Source organism: Urtica dioica, chromosome 8 (genome assembly GCF_054948205.1).
Source record: "Urtica dioica subsp. dioica isolate 48M chromosome 8, U.dioica_male_clone48M_v1_H2, whole genome shotgun sequence".
Lineage (NCBI taxonomy): Eukaryota > Viridiplantae > Streptophyta > Magnoliopsida > Rosales > Urticaceae > Urtica > Urtica dioica.
In genome coordinates, this window is record NC_142763.1 from 29,885,531 (window position 1) to 29,904,822 (window position 19,292).

General features: G+C 35.6%; 2 protein-coding genes across 2 annotated transcripts; one reads left to right on the plus strand and one right to left on the minus strand.

The window, feature by feature from the left end:
* Positions 1-3,202: 3,202 nt before the first annotated feature.
* Positions 3,203-7,264, minus strand: LOC149389045 (Xanthine/uracil permease family protein). The gene is made up of 15 exons (XM_089622021.1): positions 7,155-7,264; positions 6,845-6,978; positions 6,217-6,314; positions 5,893-6,084; positions 5,661-5,761; positions 5,483-5,558; positions 5,325-5,384; positions 4,992-5,176; positions 4,806-4,902; positions 4,620-4,706; positions 4,330-4,388; positions 4,131-4,222; positions 3,964-4,041; positions 3,698-3,858; positions 3,203-3,605 (listed from the first exon to the last, which is right to left on the minus strand). Exons 2-15 carry the CDS (start codon positions 6,942-6,944, stop codon positions 3,387-3,389), a joined length of 1,605 nt encoding a protein of 534 aa, XP_089478147.1. The 5' UTR covers positions 6,945-6,978; positions 7,155-7,264; the 3' UTR covers positions 3,203-3,386.
* Positions 7,265-17,843: 10,579 nt separating this feature from the next.
* LOC149389046 (protein CYSTEINE-RICH TRANSMEMBRANE MODULE 13-like) lies at positions 17,844-19,213 on the plus strand. The gene is made up of 3 exons (XM_089621832.1): positions 17,844-18,050; positions 18,156-18,330; positions 18,837-19,213. Exons 1-3 carry the CDS (start codon positions 17,999-18,001, stop codon positions 18,880-18,882), a joined length of 273 nt encoding a protein of 90 aa, XP_089477958.1. The 5' UTR covers positions 17,844-17,998; the 3' UTR covers positions 18,883-19,213.
* The last annotated feature ends 79 nt before the right edge of the window (positions 19,214-19,292 follow it).

A 19,292-nucleotide genomic window follows, 5' to 3' on the forward strand; every position in this document is an offset into this window, starting at 1 on the left:
AGCCGCTAGTTATGACCCTTCGATCAACAAGATTAGGAATTACATTAGTTGGATAAATAGTTCAACCTCTAGAGTAGATGAGCTTAAGAGACGCCTTAGACTAAACGGTCTCCAAGAACGCACCTTTCACCTAGATAACAAAATTAGGTGGAATTCTACCTTTCTCATGTTGACAAACTTCTTATCCGAGCATTACGTCAATGTTATTGTTTCTTACATTAACAGCGAACATGGCGAAAACGCTATCACCGAATATGATATTAGGATGACAGAATCATTTGTTTCTTTTCTCGACATTTTTTACAAAGAAACTTGTTATCTCTCTGCTGTTTACACTCCTACTTCTTTTCTCGGTCTTCATACTATGACCGCAATTGCTGTGCATCTTGATAAATATAAAAACGAAACAATTTTTCAAGATTCTATTCAAGCAATGACAGCCAAGTTTCTAAAATATTGGGGGGCTGGAAAGGTTCCATTATTATACGGTTTTGGAGCCATTCTAGACGTCCGATGTAAAATTGGTGGTTTAAAAAAATTTCTGAAATACATTAGAAACCATTTCATGGACCAAGATTACGTTGCACTTGATCTCGCGAGGATCGTGCAAGCTTTTTTTTTTTATCTTTTCAAGGTATACGAGGCGAAACTCCTACCGCAATATCGAGCACAACCATCTCAATCACAGACGCAGTATCCGAGAAGACACCAATACACGAATGTCTTCGTCAACGCGCCCGCTTACAGCCCATCGCCTCAACAACAAGAAGCTGGGACAAGTCAGACGAGGTCGAGCGCAACCGACGCACGGTCACATCCGGAGATCCAAGAGTACGATCGGAACGATTGGGTCAGGTCGGATGACGAAGCCATCGACCTCTTGGTTTGGTGGAGACAGAATGCGAGGAGGTTCCCGGTCTTGTCATCTATGGCACAAGACATCCTCACCATCCCTGTTTCAACCGTGTCATCTTAGGCGGCTTTTAGTAGCGCGGGCTGCATCATCGACGATAGAAGATGTAGCTTGAAACCGGAGATGGTCGAAGCATTGACGTGCGGTAAGGATTGGATTCAACATAGAAATCGAGCACAAGAAACATTCATGTGCTTCGATATTCTTGACGATTTTGAAGTTGATTTCGCAAATGTAAACATAAATGGTTAGACTAACTTGTATAACTAAGGGATATCCCGGCCCTTGTCCGGGATAAATTTTCAAATAATTAACGAGGAAATGGGTGCTCTTTTTCCTCGCCGTCGCACCTTTTTAGGGGTCGGTGAGGTTTTTTAGGAGGCCCATTTTTAATTTCACATTCTTCTTTATTATTTTTTCTACCCATTTACTTCAAAATCTTTTCAATTAAGTCCTTGTATATAATTATTTAACTTCATTTAAATCTTCATTTCTACCCACTTAATTTAAAATCTTTTCAATTACATATTTTTATTTAATTATTTAACTTCATTCAAATCTTTTTTTTAATATTTTTTCTTTTTTTTTTTACGACTAACGGGGTCCGAATCCCGTTAGGCGGGACTCCCGTTACCGTCCCGTTCATTAACGGGACGGGTTTCCCGTTAGTCCCGGTAACGGGAGTCCGGGTAACGGGAGTCCGGGCTTGGCGGGAGCGGGAGTCGCGTTACCTCCCGCCAAGCCAGGTTTAATAAGGATCTAGCCAGAGTTTCATTTTATTAGGAAAATAGCCCACATATTTTTTAGCGGACAATAATACCCATGTATCATATTCTACCTCCGCGATTTGTTTTCTGCGACAAACACACATTTCTTCTCGTTCATCATCGCAGCTGTGGCGTTTCGCTTGTCCTGGTAATTTTTCATTTGTTATTTCGTCATCGCAGCTCATGTAGTTTACTAATTTCTCCAATTCCGCTTCGATTGTTAACCTAGTTTTTTTTTATCCTCTGTTTGGTTTGTGGCTTCGGATTTTATTATCGCTTTTGGTTTATGGCTGTGTAATCAAATTATCAATAACGAAAAAATCTATCTTTTTTTTAGAAAAAAAAACCGTAGTAGTTTATTTATTAGTACCCAGACTGGGCAATGGCCAAATCAGCCAAAAGAGGGGAAACAATACATGAAGGTGGTTCATTCCACCATGTAGCAGGAAAGGGAGAGTGAAAATTACATCGAGCAAGACAATGAGCTACAAAATTGTCACTTCTCCTAATAAATCAGTTTTTGAATTGGTCTGTTTCATTAAATCAGTTTTTCGAATTGGTCTTTCAAATTGCTTTGGTGATTCCTCATCGTTGTGATTTAGATTGCTCTTAGATTATTTCAGTGTCGTTAAGTAAATTAATTAATCATAAGGGTTAATTTTATTTACTATTTAGTTTTTTGGTTTGTATTTTATGTGTGTTTAATATATTTAGATTGTATGTTTAATTTTAAAATTCTAGTTGAACTATCTAAAATTAATTAAAGCGCGCAAGTATCATACAAATGAAATGAAGACACAGGCATAAATTGAATTTATGTAATTATTTAAATAATTTAGCTATAATTTTAATTGAGATGAGTCGTTTAAATAATTTAGCTATTATTATAATTTCATCTATATATATATTTTTTTTAATACAATAGTAATAATAATAAGACATGGAACAATAATATCATCTGGTGAACAGAACAACGGCATGTTTATAACTTTCATTCGTAGATTCAAATATTATTGACAAGCAATCCCACATGTCCACTATACTTGCTTTACAGCATTGGCAATAATAAATGATGAATAAGATCAGAAAATGTTTTTTTAATAATTATCTTCTTTTCATTTCATTCGTAGATCCAATATTGACAAGTGATCAAATTTCCCACTAGAGTTGCTTCACACAGCACCATCGCTTAATTAATGCTTATATCATGGCGCAATCCCAGCTCCAAAGTATCCTCTTTCCTATCTTTCTTGAACTACGCATTTTTTTAGAAGGTACCGTAAAAGTAAAACTACGAAAATGGTGTGACAGCTATATTTGGCCAGGCCAAATCTCCACAATAGGATTGTTAGCTTAATGCATGAGTTTGAACTTTGAAGGAACAAAAATAAAATACCCCAAACATTGACTGGTATTTCTCACATACAAGCAACCTAATTCTTCTCAAATGATGTATAAGAGCATAAGATAGGGAATAACATTTCAGATATACATATATATTATAATTCCATCAGCAATCAAATCAAACAACTCTAAAGTTGGACCATTTCATAAGTCTGTAAAAAACACTGTTATTATCAGATCAGTTCAGTAGTAGCTTTACTTCCACATCAACACCTATATTCTATATGCAAAAAAATCTTTCAAAGGATATAATTATATATTATGCCTTTCATCGCTTTATATAGCATGGGTGTGAAGCTAGCTCAGAATGATGGGAAAAACCTGTTGAGGTTATAAGGCAAAGAGTAGAACTCGTTGCTCCTCGAATCGGAGCTGAAGTACCGAAACTTTCCCCACCAATGCCTCCCACTGTCGAGCCGGGCCGACCCGTCCCCACGGCCGTGTGTCGAGTCCACGAGGAAAGCCACCAATATCGCCACCGTGGCCGCCGAAGAGAATATCACTTGAACTACATTGTTGAACTACACACATAATAACAAATAGAAAAGGGTCATTGTAAACAAGGCGTTCCGGGGACAAAAAGGGTATAGCCGAGAAGAAAGCGATGGCTCACTGATAAGGAACCAGTGTGGACGGGACCGTAGCCGGATAGTGCAAGGTATTGGTTGAAGTACTGAGCCACGGAGAGGCCGAAGAAGATAGAGAAGCCCATGATGAACATTGTCCTTGTGCTGTTCAGGTTGCAGAATTGTAGGAAGTTTAGACCCGCCGAGACTGATCATTATCGCAACAGCCAAAGAAATTAATGTCATTAGGTTTTGGATCATGAAAGAAAGAAGGAAATACATGGTGGTGTGATAAAGAGAAAAGTATGCTTACCCACATAACTGAATAGAACACAGTACAATGCCGCGAAAATGGGCAATGGTATTGAAGCAAGAACTGCGCCGAACTTTCCTGGCAGCGATGAAGAGAGCGAGACCGATTAAAAATGAGAAAGCATATGTTTTCATTAAGAATATATATATCTTTTGTGTTTTTAGTACCAAATATGGAAAAGAAGATCATGAAGGCCGCGGATATCTGTATCACCCTCCTACTTCCAATGCCCGTTAATCCCAAAAGACCTGCATTTTCGCTACGGAAAACAGTCGAATAACGTAATTAAGGATCGAGGCAAATATTTGGAATTTTACAATTAAGTGTGACATTCTGCGAATTTTCTCGAGTCAAGTAAGACTTTACACTGATGCTGTAGTGCCACTCCCTGTTCCGTACAAGCCAGCCATCAGCGTTCCGATTCCCTGAAATTTATACACAAACCGATCAGAGTGCATCGAAAAGAGGAGTGAGCACAGAAAAGAGTTCATTCAACCATAGGTGATGCGCATATTATGTAAGGGTTGTTTAGTCTTTTTTCGTCCTTTGTCTATTTATTCTTCTTTGTTGTATTATTCTGATTAACTCTTCAGTCTAATCTAAATGACTCAAGTCCATATTTTGGCTCTCGCTATGCGAAGTTACCAAGTTTTTACCTGCCAGCCGACGCCTCGGCTGAGAACCGAAGGCGGTGGGATCGTGGCACTCCCGTACCTGGAAGCCGCAATGAACGTTCCGATTGACTGTCCAAAACCGATACCAAGTACAAAAACAAAAAAAAAATGATGTTATTTCCTCATAAGATTTTACAGTTCAAATCAAGTCAGGACTTTAATCTCCACCTCAATGACAGCAACGAGAGAGGCGGCGATCATCGCAAAAACATCCCCGGCATCAAAAGTGGGCGTACCCCATTGGAACGGATATGGAAACCTTATCCTGCACGTATTGAAGATGTTGTTTTTGGAAATAATCATATAATTGTTCCAGTGGAGTGAGGAAAAAAAAAAGGTTTGATAGAAGCTAACCAAGGAGCTGCGCTAATAAGCCCGGAACGATCAGTACGACAGCTAGTTTGAGTGGCCGGAGATGTGTTGTCGTACGCACCAGCGATGGTCAAAATTTCTGCATATGCCCAAACTATCGCGACTGTGAATATAACAGCGAAGCGATCAAAGACCCTCCTGTTCGATCTCAACACCAACGGAATGTACTGCCATAGCAATTCGCTAAACATTAGATGATGAAGAAATGGATAGGATCACAGGTTTAAGAAGAGAAACTTGAAAGCATAACCATTTCATAATTCCCCTTTGCACAGTTCATTAATATAAAAATAGTGATTAAAACATGTTACCAACCACGGATAGAAGAATCAAGATGATCAAAGCGGGGAGTCCAATTTCAATGCAAGTTGCCACCTAAAAACAACGCGATGTACACATTTCTCTGAATCGTTTCTTATTCATTAATTCCTTGTATCTTAGGCCGCAAGCAATCTGATTATGAAGTCACTTACTATTGGAAAAGCAATAAATAGGAGTCCAAGCCCGGTCAGCGTTACAAGAGGCACGGAAGCAAGAGGGCTAAGAAACCTGTCACGCGACAAGGATGGAAAAATCTTCGATCAAATCAACAAAAACACGAACTCAAACATCATCAAACAAGTTTTCAAGAAGAACTTCTTATAATCCCACCTCGCAAAGATTCTGACGAAGCCGAAGAATCCTAGGATTACTTGAACCAGCGATGCAATTATCATAGCGCCTTGGATGGCTCTCATTGACTGTTTGAACACCTACAAAAGAAAAAAAAAATGGTCCGAGAAAGAAAGAGTACTTAGCGAAACATGGCAACAAAGAGACTCGAAAACCATTTTGTGCTCTATAAATAACCAAACAAAAGACGAAAAAAAAGCTTTAGGCCGACCTGACGAGAATTATCTCCGAACGGGCCAGAAATATAATTCCTACTCGTGGAGAGAGCGATGGTTGCGGACGGAACGATGTAAGCGTACGAGCTTCCCATCACAACCGGAAGACGGGTCCCGAAAAGGGTCTGTATGAGAGTGTTCATCCCAGCAACAAACAGCGAAGTCTCGATCACTTGAGCTTTCTCCACCTGATTTATTTATTTACATTTTTCGGACCACAGAATAGAATTGGCATTTGATATGGAATGCACAAAGTGACCAAGCACATCTCATATAATATAGAATGAGAACTGTGTATATATGTTAGATTCGCGACTTACATTGCCACCACCCATGAGAGGGACGAGTATTGTGGGAATGAAAACTGTGGTTCCAAGCATTACAATGAAGTGTTGAAATCCCTTCAGTATGGCTTCAGCTGAGTTTCAAAAAAAAAAAAAAAATTAACACAGAAAGAGACAATTATTGTATAACATCAATTTGCTAATTCAGCTATAAGGATTTAACGTCTGTATTTTATTATATGCACTCACACACATATATAATGTATCACAGGCTCAGTTGAAATCCCCATGTTTTTTCCTCTAACGAAACAGAGCAAATAACGAATGGAAATCTCTAACAAGAAAAAGAGCGACAAAAGGAATAAGAAAGAAATCACTGTTTTTTTTTCTTTTTTCTTTTGGACAATCACAACAGAAATTATCAAAGAAAGAGGGAAAAAAAAAAGGCACCAGGATTCAGCTTAGGACCTAGTGAAACGCAGCGAGAACCAAAAGAAAGAAGAAGAAAAAAAACACTAAAACTAAAATAGACACAATCTCGGCATGAATATTATTGAGATATTTTTTTTGGTACGAACAAATGATCACAAAAACAGAGCAATGCTCGTATATAAATGTGTGTGAGTATATATAAAATATGAGAGAGAGAGAGAGAGGGTTTTACGCCATGGCGGAGAGCTATTAACGCAGAAATGTATTCCAGGAAGCTGTTCCTTGACTGGATGAGGCAGAAACACGTCGACTTTCGACGGACCTCCGGTCATCTTACCGATCCTCTCTCTCTGCGCTTCTTCTCAACTATGAAAGAGAGAGAGAGAGAGAGAGAGAGAGAGAGAGAGAGAGAGACGAAGAGAATCACGCGCAATGTGTAAGAAACAACTCGTTGCAGAGAAAAAAAGAGAAAAATATAAATAACTCCAACAAAAACAAAAAGGAGAGGGAAAAATGAAAAGGCAAAAAAAGTGTATTTTCACCAGTTGAGGAAAGCTTAGGGGCGATATTATTTATGAGTCTAATGCTATTTTGCCATTTTTGGTTTACTTTCTTCTCTCCAGTCCACCACCAACCGTACAACCACACACTGGACTTCTTTTCATTTCTTGTTTTTCTCATTTTTTTTGTAAACTTTTTTCTAGCTCATTTTCGTCTAACTCCCTTAACAACAATAATAATAATAGATGGAGTATTGCATTACCAAAGTATTATTTATGAATATAATGCAATGCACAAACAATTTTTTTTTTTTTCGGAATGGTCCAAAAGTCAATCGGTGACTATTTTGAAAAGAAGAAGAAAATGAAAACCAGTACTCTTAATTACCGTTTGGGAATGGTCAAATGTAATTTAATCCTTAATATAAGTTTGGCGAACAAATTGTTGTTAGCGAAAGTGGTGATGAGCTTCTCAACCAACCTTGTTTTTTTTAGGTTATAGTAAGTTTTAGGCAATGGAAATAACAGACGTTGTAAAAAAAAGTTTAATTTGGTAGTTAATTATAGCGCCATGCTTCAAGTTTAAAATAAGATGTGAATTTGTTTCGCTCAGAAAATAATATATGAAATATCTAGTATGTCTTTAAAAAAATGAAAATAATAACCAATTAGTTCATGGTCCGTTTTACCCTCCCCTCACTAGTAGTTAATGGTCCTTACACCTGAGTCGTGTCAGCAAAATAGAAGAGCAAATCTTCCTTGGGATAGTAAGAAAAATAACTAAAGAGCAAAGAAAAACCAATGCATCTTCTCCAAAGAGCATTTTTTTGGGTCCCACCTATTCCCATGCAAGCGTTCTAAAGTCCAGTCACACCCCTACTCTCACCATCCAAATGTCTCTCTCTAGTTTGGTTTTAGATACATCATAACATACGACTAGATCATTTGTTGTTGTAAAATTGGAAGAAAATAAATTGGTTTGAATCGGATAGCCGATTTTTTTGATAATTAATTTTAAAATTGGATAATTGATTTTCAAATCACCTCTAAAAAATAAGGTTGTGGGTTCAAACCCATTACGTCGTAAATGCTGCAAAAAAAAATGTTGATTAAGGGACTTCAAAAAAAATTGTGAACATATTTAGTTTACCATGTTTATTTTTCATTCTTCAAGGTAAAAGTGGATCAAATTTGTCTATTACGGAATAATATTTTTATAATGATAAAATATAAATTTAATGGAACCAATAATGGTCTTGTACGATAGAAGAAAAACAATGTTTTATAACAAAATATGAGAGCTTTCATTTATATCCTCAACTATACTAAAGAAATAATAATAATAATAATAATTAATTCGACATCCGGGGAAAGAGAGAGCAAATGAGTTTAAATGTGTGATCACAACATGAAATTTCATTAATTATATAAAAATGATAAAATTGAAATTAAAAATTGATTTAATTGTTACGTCATTAAATTTAGCTATTTTATTTAAAATTTTAAAATGTTAGCTAGTTTGTAGTTTCAACGTTTGAGATTAGTTAGTCTGTGTAGTTTTTTAATTTTTTATTTTTGTTTCTTCTATTCAAATTAATTACTTGTATGCATGCTTTTGATCGAACACATTACAGTTTTCTTTTGTGTTAAAAGGAAGTGAAACGAAGAAAATAAAAACTAATTATGCGAACTAATTTATTAGAAAAAGAAAGGTCAACAAAGCATGCGATGTTATTAGCCATGCATAGAAAACTCTTGCATTCCTTTTCAAGCAGTAAATAGAAGGTGCAACAACCATATACAGCTTTCGATTTGTGTTTTTTGTTGAGCTATAATCACATGTTTGCCTACACACACACACACACATATATATATATATATATATATATATATATAGTTCTGAGTAACTTCTAGTCTTGTAGTTGAGGATTATTGACAAACCTTTTCTTTCGTTTTCTTTTTCTTTTTCAGAATGGCAATATTGGAAAATTCGGAAATGATCTAAGTCGCAATATGCTTGTGCTTTGTGGAAATAACTTAGTTGCTAAGGTTGGTTGAGACCTTATAAGACAAGCCATCATCATACTGCATTAGAAATAACTCTTAAATTATGGTTGAAGTTTAAAATATAGGAATTTTGATGCATACGTACATGACTACATTTTTTTTCCCAAAATAAATTAGTATCCTTTAAAAGCATATATATTAACATTATAAAATTTGTAATCACGAGGGTTTTAATATTGTTTTCAAAATCAAGACTTAAAACCACATGTATGATAAAAAAAAAAACACGGATCTGAGATGTTACTTTCACTAAATAGATCATCAAAACCGTCTTTACGTTAAAATTGAAAATACAGTCACTATAAATTATGGACCCAATATGTCACGATCTATGAAGAGTCTCAAGAAAAGACAATTAAATCTATGCATAAATGTTGGAAAGTTGGTCTAGTACTACTGTGCCACCTAAAGTAATAAAAAAATTAAGTGTGTTGCTGGGTGTAAGGGGTATCATATCGAACACTCTGACGTTCAATATTAAACCAAGTGAAAGTGTAAACTGGGGTCCTTTATATATATATATATATATATATATATATATATATATATATATATATATATATATATATATATATATATATATATATATATATATATATAGAAAGATAGATATAGATAGATGAGCACTGCTATTTGACACGATGCCGACTTTTGACGATCCACACAGTATGTGACAAGTAGAACAATTTTAAACAGTTTTTAGGGTTTATTGCTTTTGTTGGAGAGTCGTGAGTTGTGAGACTCGTGATAAATTTTTTTACCGATAGATAGAAAGATAGACATAGATAGATATATATAGAGAGAGAGAGAGAGAAAGAGAGACCTTTGCCTCAAATTTGTGTCATGGGGGTATTCATAGTTAACAAAAATGTTGAGGAAGACTAGGAGTCCAAGGGGCTAGCTTGCAAGGTATGGGTGAGTGCGTTTGGATAGAAACCGGACATTGAGCAATCTCAACCGAGAGCTCATTTGGCGGACATGTTTGGAGATATTTGTTTTGGGACGAGAGTCCCATTTGGTGAGAAATCATTCGGTTACCGTAGAAAAAAAAAAGCTGAATATCCACTTGGCGAGGGAGACTATTTGTTTAGCGGGAGTTAGCCTTATGTTAAGTAGGGGATGGCCTACTCGATGGGTGATTGGTGTTCGGCAAGTGACAACCTACTCATCGGACGAGGTTCTTTGGCAAGTCAAGGCTTGAAACAGAAGTGGGTGAAGGTCTATTTTGGCGAACAAGGGCTCATTTGAGGGGCGAGTGACCTTCGGACTGTAGTGAGTGATTGTTTGTCCGTGATCCACATGTTACTCAACGTGCTCGCAAATCCACAAGGCCATCTAAACTGCCACATCGTCTCAAAGATTGTCATTGCTACATATTGAGCCACATCTCAATCACGGTAACTTCTCCACATAAGTTGATTGATGTAATCTCTTATGAGAATGAGCCTTTTCATTATCCATCTATGTTGACTTGACTCCATGCCCCAATATTTTAACCAGGCCTTGGCACCATATTGATCTCTTATGTATGTTCTTATGCGACACATTGATCTCATGGAAGTCAAAAAAAGTAATCTAATGTCTTGAGATCTTTAACTGAAAATGAATACATGGCCTTAGGAACTACATCCAGCGAACTTGTTTGATTGCAACAATTGCTCAATCATTTTTCTATCATGTATCTCTAGTTTTAGCGGCCTTTTGATATTTGACGACCAAGTATCATCTAGCCTCCCATTCTGACATGAGCATATTATGCACATAGACGTTGACTACCATTTTCTTAGAGGTTGTGTTCAAATTAGTGTTCTAAAGTTGTTATCAATTCGCACGCGTCATCAACTAGTTATTTGCTCATTAAGCCACTTTTGACGCTTTTTTACGGCTATTTTGTCCAATATGTCTCTAAAGAATATCTTTAGTGGGGAGTAATAGAGAATTTGATTACTCTCACGTAGACTAAAGTTTTGTATTACATGTGATAAGCCGATTAATTAAAACTAGCCCATCTCGTTTTTCGCTTCTTTTTTTCTCTCTCGTATACTAGTTAACTTTTATTTATTTCATTTGCTTGATGAGAAAATCTTGATCAGTTTGTTGAATTCTCTCGTCTCCATTATCTCTTTCTCCTTCACTAAACCTTATTAAGTTTCAAAAAAAAAAAAAAAAAAAATTGGGGCGAGCATTTTCAATTTATATCCTCTGTTTTAGAGAAATGTCTAATTTAACTTTTGATTTTCAAAAATATCGAGTTCATACCCTTTATTTAACTAAAATGACGAAATTATATCCTAAAGTAGATAACATTGTCACAAATCTCCTTTTTATTGATATTAACTCTTATATAAGAAAAATCGAATCAAATCCAAACCAGTACCCTAACTTCCAAATTTCCAATTCTGAAATAAAAATAGTTTTACCCAAGAGATGATTATATTCCGTGTTCGAATTGCAACTCTAAATCCTGGATTATCTATTCGACTCTATAATTTTGATGACTATCAACTGTCGATTTTACCCATTTGCCTCTTTTTGTGTTATTCACGATTAAGACACTATTGTTTTTTTATATATAAATAAGGGCACTGTAGTTTAATAGCCAACAAAAATATTCATATTTTGGAAATAGCCAACGTTTGCAAATTTTTAGAAAAATAGCCAAACAGCTTAGGTGGCATAAGTGATAGTTACTAAAAATTACTTTTATGACCTTAGTTTTTAAATTCGTCACTTTCTCTCTCCTGTTTTTAAATTCGTCACTTTCTCTCTTCTATTTTCTTTCCTACATTTTTTTTCATAAAAACTTCAAAAATTCATAATCTCATACAAACTCGAAATTGAATGATTTCAAATCCTACGGATTCGTGGTGCCGAGATCTTCAAGATACTATTGTTTTTTATATATAAATAAGGGCACCGTAGTTTAATAGCCAACAAAAATATTCATATTTTGGAAATAGCCAACGTTTGCAAATTTTTAGAAAAATAGCCAAACAGCTTAGGTGGAATAAGTGATAGTTACTAAAAATTACTTTTATGACCTTAGTTTTTAAATTCGTCACTTTCTCTCTCATGGTTTTAAATTCGTCACTTTCTCTCTCCTATTTTCTTTCCTACATTTTTTTTTCATAAAAACTTCAAAAATTCATAATCTCATACAAACTCGAAATTGAATGATTTCAAATCCTACGGATTCGTGGCGCCGAGATCTTAAAAAATAGGTCCATTGTGTTTGATGAAAAATCATGTTTAATGCGTCATGTTTACGTGTGTTTCTAATGACTTTTTATTTCTGAAAATTTTCAGTTATTTCCCTATCTAAGGCAGTAACATGATTTTTCTACATCTATGGTATTAAAAATTATTTTATCTCGGAGCCACGAATCTGTAGAATTTAGAATCACTCAATTTCGAGTTCATATGAGATAGATATGGATTTTTGAATTTTTGATGAAAAAAATGTTTGAAAAAATTAGGAGAGAGAAAGTGACGAATTCAATACCAAGATAGAGATAAAGTGATGAATCTATGGAAAAAAAAATCGCTAAATTGATTGAAGGACACATTTGGAATTTTAACCCATTACCTCAACTGCCACCTCATTCATTTGGCTATTTTCCCATAAATTTTTCCAAACGTTGGCTAAATTCCAAACGTTAAGATTAAGATGACTTAGTTAGTTACAAATTTCTATAAATAAATTACATATATGGTGCAAATGAATAAAGATAATGGTGTTTACATATAAATATTACAGTCAACGTCAATGAAAAGTCAATAAAAATTCAATAAAAAAGAAGATTTGTAGTACTATTTTCTATTTCAGGGTATGATTTCGTCATTTTAGTTTAACAGAGGGTATAAACTAGACATTTTTTAAAACAAAAGATTAAACTTGACATTTTACTAAAATGTGGTCTAGTTTTGTAGATAGTCAAGGGCTTAGGCACGCCCATGTCCACCACATGCGCGTCGCCATCCGATCGTGCTGTGCCGAGTTGAATTGGGCCTAATTCCTAAATTTTTCCTTCATATTTTATTTTATTTTATAAAATAAAATTATTTTAATTAATTGGTGTTGTAACCATGCACTTAGTGCAACGGTTTATTTGTTGTTACCGACCCTTAAAGGATCTTGTAAAGGCTGAATGATTTTGTAACCGAGAAGGTTAATGTGTGAACATGTGAAACATTTTAACAGTTTGTAATCATTGCCTTCAACACACACTTAATGTTTGGTCGGATGTTAATGTTGGACGTTGAAACAGCTCCATGCATTGCCTATAAAAAGTAAACCATAGCTCTCATTTGAGCAAACCAAAACACGTCTTTCTAAGCTTCCTTTCTCCATTTCCGAAATTGTTTGTTTTCTTCGTAGTCTAGTGGTAGTTTTATGGTCGTGGTTCTAGTTCGCTTTGTGGTTCATAGTTTGTTTTGTTCCGACATTGTATCATGCGAGGTTGTCGCTCAAGTAATCTGGTATCCGTGAGAGGGCGGTAAAAAGTTTCAAGGAACCCGTCCAACGGGTCTTGACGCTTCCTTTGTTTCATTTTGTGTTTGTTCTTACCGATTAAAGTTTATATCGGTTTTATTGTTATGTTTTCGTATTGTTTATTATTGTTTTCTTTTTTTTTTAATTATTTGATTTAATTTATGCAAATTGTTTTTGTTCCCACATACTATTTTATTAACATTGCTCATGTGACAAATCAAGATGGAAAAGATTTTAGTGTAAAAATAGGTTTCTCGTTTTGTATAAACAAACTACGAACAGTGTACCTCTGAGTTTCAAATTGATAAGGAGTACATTAAGAGTTAAACACATAAATGTGAGAAATTGCCACAAGTACTATAATTTCATAGCATTTTTCTCATTTTTCACCAAAACTATAATTTGAACAAAAATACTAGTAAAAATAGGAAAGAGAATAATTTTTTTTAAAACAATTTTTACCCTTTTTTCTAATTTTTTTTGTTTGAGTTTCGTTTGTGTCAAGAAATCAATTTTTTTTTCTTTAAATCTAAGTTTTTTTGATGATTTGTTGACATATATATGTCAACAAATGACAATACTGGAAAGTTGGTTGATTTGTTGACATAAATGTCAACAATTGACCTAATTTGTTGACATATTTGTCAACAATTGACATATATATGTCAACAATCGACATGATTTGTTGTCATAATTGTCAACAATTATATGAAACGAAAGAAGAAGAAAAAAACGATCAAACTCCATTGAGGTTTTTTTCCTTCTACTGAGAACGTTAAATCGTTGAATAAACAAAAAAGCACTGAATTATCCAAATGGAACTTTTACATAAACAATCTCAGGCATAACAATGACTCAACGGCCATCATAGAGACTTCATAACTATTAAATGATCTTCCTACAAATATATGAGAAATCAGAATAAGAAAAAAAAAGTGAAGAGAGAGATATAACAATTCATCATTTCTCAATCACCAAATCATGTCAAAACATCAATGAGCTCTCTAACGGCACACACAACTGATAACAAAAAACAACAAAGGAACATAAACAGGGAAGATCCTAAAATTTATGCCAATGCCCAACATATCAAAAATTGACAACTTCGCTTTACTCAAAAGCATCGTCATCGTCATCGGGGAGAGGCTGATTCATGGCTTAGACAAGCTCGGCTTCATGTCTCTAATCCTCCACGACGAAGATGACGACAACAATGACAAGGATTTCTCCCGTAAGAAACCGAGGAGAGACTCCGCCTTAACCGGCAGCGATTGGATTCGGAAAACGATTCCGACGTTTCGACGTCGAAGGAAGCGGTGTACGACGCTCTCGCCGAGGGTGGACCTTCTGGAGACGCAGCTGCGATACACAAACAAGAAGGCCGCCCGGAGAAGAACATAGAGCTCCAGATCCCGGGGTGGGAGAAGAAGGATGCGGCGACGCAGCTCACCGTTGGCGACGACGGAAGGAAGGCTTCGAGTTCCGGCAGAGAAGCTCCGATCGTCGGCGGCGGAATCGGAGGAGGAGATAGGCCGAGTTTAGGGATTTGGGAGGGATATGAAGGGGGTTTTGGAGGAGCTGGAGTTTCGAGGAGAACGCCATTGACGAATTCCTCGACGATCTTCGTCGCGACGTGAGAGAATATGACATGAGAAGGAATCAGAGAGAGTGTAGGACTGTGATAATGGGCTGAGAGAGAGAGAGAGAGGGAAAAGAGAAAATATTTCACGTCAACCGTCGACGAACTCCGATCGCTCATCTCCGCCTCGCGAATCACAATATATTTTGTTCGTACAGGTTAGGTCGAAGAAGGAAGGACGAAGAGAGAGAAAAGAAGATGAAGAAGGGAACGTGAGATGTGTTTGAAATCTGAAAGTTTATTCCAAGAAAAAGAAAATTTTGATTAAAGGGCAAACAAATATTTGTACATTGGATCTACTAGTATTTTTGTCCAAATTATGGTTTTGGTGGATAATGAGAATTGGCTATGTGATGATAGTACTTGTGACAATTTCACTATAAATGTCTAGAATTTGCAATTATTGTGTCTCATAATCATTCCTAATGAAAAGTGGAAGTGGTTTTGCACATGGGGTTTATTCTATTTCAAAGTACCATTTCACCTAAAAATGGAATAATAAATTAGTTTGTTTAATTTAAGAAAGAAAGAAAAAACATTCCAGCCAAGATCTAACATGACAAATCACATGATTATAGTTGTAATGTACTCTCTAACAGATGGAAAAAGGCAAATAATAACAACAATAATATTTTGTGCCTAATCATCAAGATCAATCTAAGTTAAATGTTTAACTTTATAGCTCTAGAAAATAATTCAAAGAGTAACGCTCTATAATTTCTCTCTAACTTATACGTTCTCCAGATTTGGGAGTACTGCCACTGCTCGCCCCCGGGGAAAATTTTTAATTTACTATTAGAAGGGCTCATACATGTTTTTGCATTCTATTAGGCTTGAATATGAGATGGAGCTATGCTTCGATGCGAGTAAGAACTAACATCGTCATCCAACACCGCCAACGACGAATAAGAATCCACATTGACAACGTCTCCGTCGTCAATATTCTACAACGCCTACCCAGAAGAATCCCCTCCTACCACTGAATTCAATGTTATCATTTTGTGCTAAGATTTTGTATCGATGCTATTGTAGCTTGACATGATAATGTCCACCTAATGTCCTTCTTTCCATTCTTGATGTGATGTAGCAACTTTTCTAACTTTTTGATGTATGTTATTTCCTAAACATAATTCTATGTGATGATTGCCAATTAATTAGTGGTGGTTTGTTAACTACGCTTAACTATGAAATAGCCGGTTAAAATGAATTGCTTAGTTAATTTTAACCAAAACAAGCGGTTAAAATTAACCGATCGATTAGTTTTAATCGGTTAAAATAAAAATTAATCGACTGATTATAATTTTAACCATTGAAATGCTCACCTTTATCCACACAAGATCTCGGGCTCATCTTGGTGGTGACGTGGATTGTATAAAACCGACAGAACAATATACCATGTCCATATGACTGCTGTCTTCTTTATAACTATACTACTCATATTGCTCAATACTTTTGCCCTTTGGTGGCTGAAGCTTTTGCCATTTAGCGGAGTCTAAAAAAGGCTATTACCAATGGATTTACGCAGATTTGGGTGCAAACAGATTGTGAAGTAGTGGCGAACTTAGTCAAGACGAAGAAGATTCTGGCGATCGAAGTAGAGTTTATTATTGTGGATATTATTAGTAATATTGCTGATTTTTTATTTTTGAGTAAATTGCTTTCACGGTTATTTCGAACTCTTCTTCTCATTTTCGGAAGAGAGGGATATTTTAATTGAGCTACCCGTTCTTGTTAATATACTTTTATTAGAAATTGATTTTGGTCTATTGGATAGTTTTAATCTTCTAATATTGTCTTACTTTTATTTGAGCTAATATTCTAATATTGTCTTACTTCTGATTCTTGTTGGTTTGATATTGTGGACTTTATCCTTGGACAATGTGATTCATAAACTTGGTTGTTACGAAAGCAGAAAGTTTAGGCTAATATACCCATTTAATTTCTCAGGTAAACCTGTCTTTAAAAGAAAAGAAAAAAGTGCAATTTCGAAACTATGAAAACAATTTTGCATTTTATCATCTCATTCGAGGTAATAACTATCACATGGTCTGGCATTGTTTTGCCAAAAGATAAATAAATAAATAATCGGCACACATTTGAGTTTTGAGTTTTGAGTCTTTGACTCGGAGTTTATTATTTTTTTATGAAGTTACATCTAATGAAATATTATATATATACCTGTATTTTGTTGACGACGGATTCTCTATGCATTTTGTTGACGACGGATTCTCTAATGCTTTTATTTGTAAATAAATTGTTTAAAACCCTAAATTGTATAAAATAGTTATTTTGTTAAAACTTTTTATATAGATCACATTCAATATTATATATCTAGCTCCCCTATATAAATTTTATTTATTTATTTATAATATATACACTAAGTTTGAATATTTAAAGTTGACAGACGTCACCTAATTTTGGATTTCAAACAAAAGCGTCCGAATTCCACCTCCCCCGGAAACAAATAATTAATTTATTTTAAGAAAAGTTGTAATTGCTTCTTAATTAGAGAATAGCTATTTCTGATTAGAAACGTAGTGGAAAAGTTTTCAAATCACATGCCCTCCGTTTGGTTTGGTAGTATAATAATAATAAACTGTTCAACACAGGTTAACACATCCTTCATTATTCTCTCTCTCTCTCTCTCTCTCTCTCTCTCAGAGTCACTCTGAATTTGAATTCTCTGAAATGAGTTACTACAACCAGCAACAACCTCCCGTCGGCGTTCCTCCCCCACAAGGTCACCAATCTCTATCTCTGTCTATAATTTTCTTTCTCTTCAGATCTATTTTATTTTGTTTTTATAATTTAAATTTAATTTGGGGGTGTTTGGGTGCGGTGATAGGCTATCCGCCAGAGGGATATCCGAAGGACGCTTATCCGCCGGCGGGATATCCTCCTCAGGGATATCCGCCGCAGGGATATCCGCAGCAAGGATATCCGCCGCAATACGCGCCACAGTACGCTCAGCCTCCGCCGCACCAAAAGCAGAACAGCAGCGGCGGATTCTTGGAGGGATGGTACTTTTCCTTTCTCTCTCTCTCTCTCTCTCTCTCTCCATTTGAATCCTTCCGAGTCGACTCGGTGACTCAGATCTGAGGCGATCTGGATCGTCTGTGCCGAGTTTGGCGCGAGTCTGACTCCGTTCACAGCTCACGATCTCAACAAACTAGCCTGTTTGTTTTGTTTGTTTGTTTGTTTGTTTTGAACGATTGACTGAGTCGTTCGCTTTTTAAATTGGCCGGCTTTTGTTCCCAAAAAGCCCTTCGTTTGTGAACATAATTACAGAATGACTCGAGACCCTTTTTTTAATACAACTGGTTTTTTTTTTTTTTTTTTTGGTCGTTTCTGCTGATTGGTTATAATTTTCAACAGAGGAACTGGAATACCATATCGTGCTGAAATGTCAAATACATGATTATTACTATTACTTATTTTATTGCTTTCATTTCATTGAAATTTGTTTCGTGGTTGTGACTTGTGATATTTCAATCTGAATCTGATGTTTGATTTTGTTTTTGTGCAGTTTGGCGGCTGTGTGTTGTTGCTGTCTGTTGGATGCTTGTTTCTGAATGGAAGATGCTCATTTGATTTTGATACTATTTGGAAATCAAGCCGTACAAACAAAGAAGATTCTGTTGAAATATCTGTTTTTATAGTCCTTTTAATTATTCTGTTTTTTTTTTTCTTGCTGATTGTGTTTGATTCCAAAAGTGTGATGAACATGAACATTTGTTTGTAATGAGAGAATGAGAACAGAGAGACTTTGGGCTTTCCTCGCATGTTTGCATCTAGTCATTTATTCAGCTTTATTTCATTAATGGAACCTTGAACGTGTGTATAATTTGCGTGGAAAGTGTATAACTGAAATAATTATATCAGTTTGTCACGCTGTTTTATTCTCTTGTCATGGGTTGACTGTTGACACATGCCATAGCTCTGTTGTGGAGTTCGGATTGCTTTTGTTGCTTTGTCAGTTTTT

Bases quoted from the DNA above. Each gene is read 5' to 3' on its own strand.
- LOC149389045 (XM_089622021.1), bottom strand. From the start codon at position 6,944: ATGACCGGAGGTCCGTCGAAAGTCGACGTGTTTCTGCCTCATCCAGTC. The intron at 6,315-6,844 runs GTAAAACCCTCT...TTTGAAACTCAG, and splicing joins TAATAGCTCTCCGCCATGGC to CTGAAGCCATACTGAAGGGA. The intron at 3,859-3,963 runs GTAAGCATACTT...GATAATGATCAG, and splicing joins TGTTCTATTCAGTTATGTGG to TCTCGGCGGGTCTAAACTTC.
- LOC149389046 (XM_089621832.1), top strand. From the start codon at position 17,999: ATGAGTTACTACAACCAGCAACAACCTCCCGTCGGCGTTCCTCCCCCA. The intron at 18,051-18,155 runs GTCACCAATCTC...GTGCGGTGATAG, and splicing joins CGGCGTTCCTCCCCCACAAG to GCTATCCGCCAGAGGGATAT. The intron at 18,331-18,836 runs GTACTTTTCCTT...GTTTTTGTGCAG, and splicing joins GGCGGATTCTTGGAGGGATG to TTTGGCGGCTGTGTGTTGTT.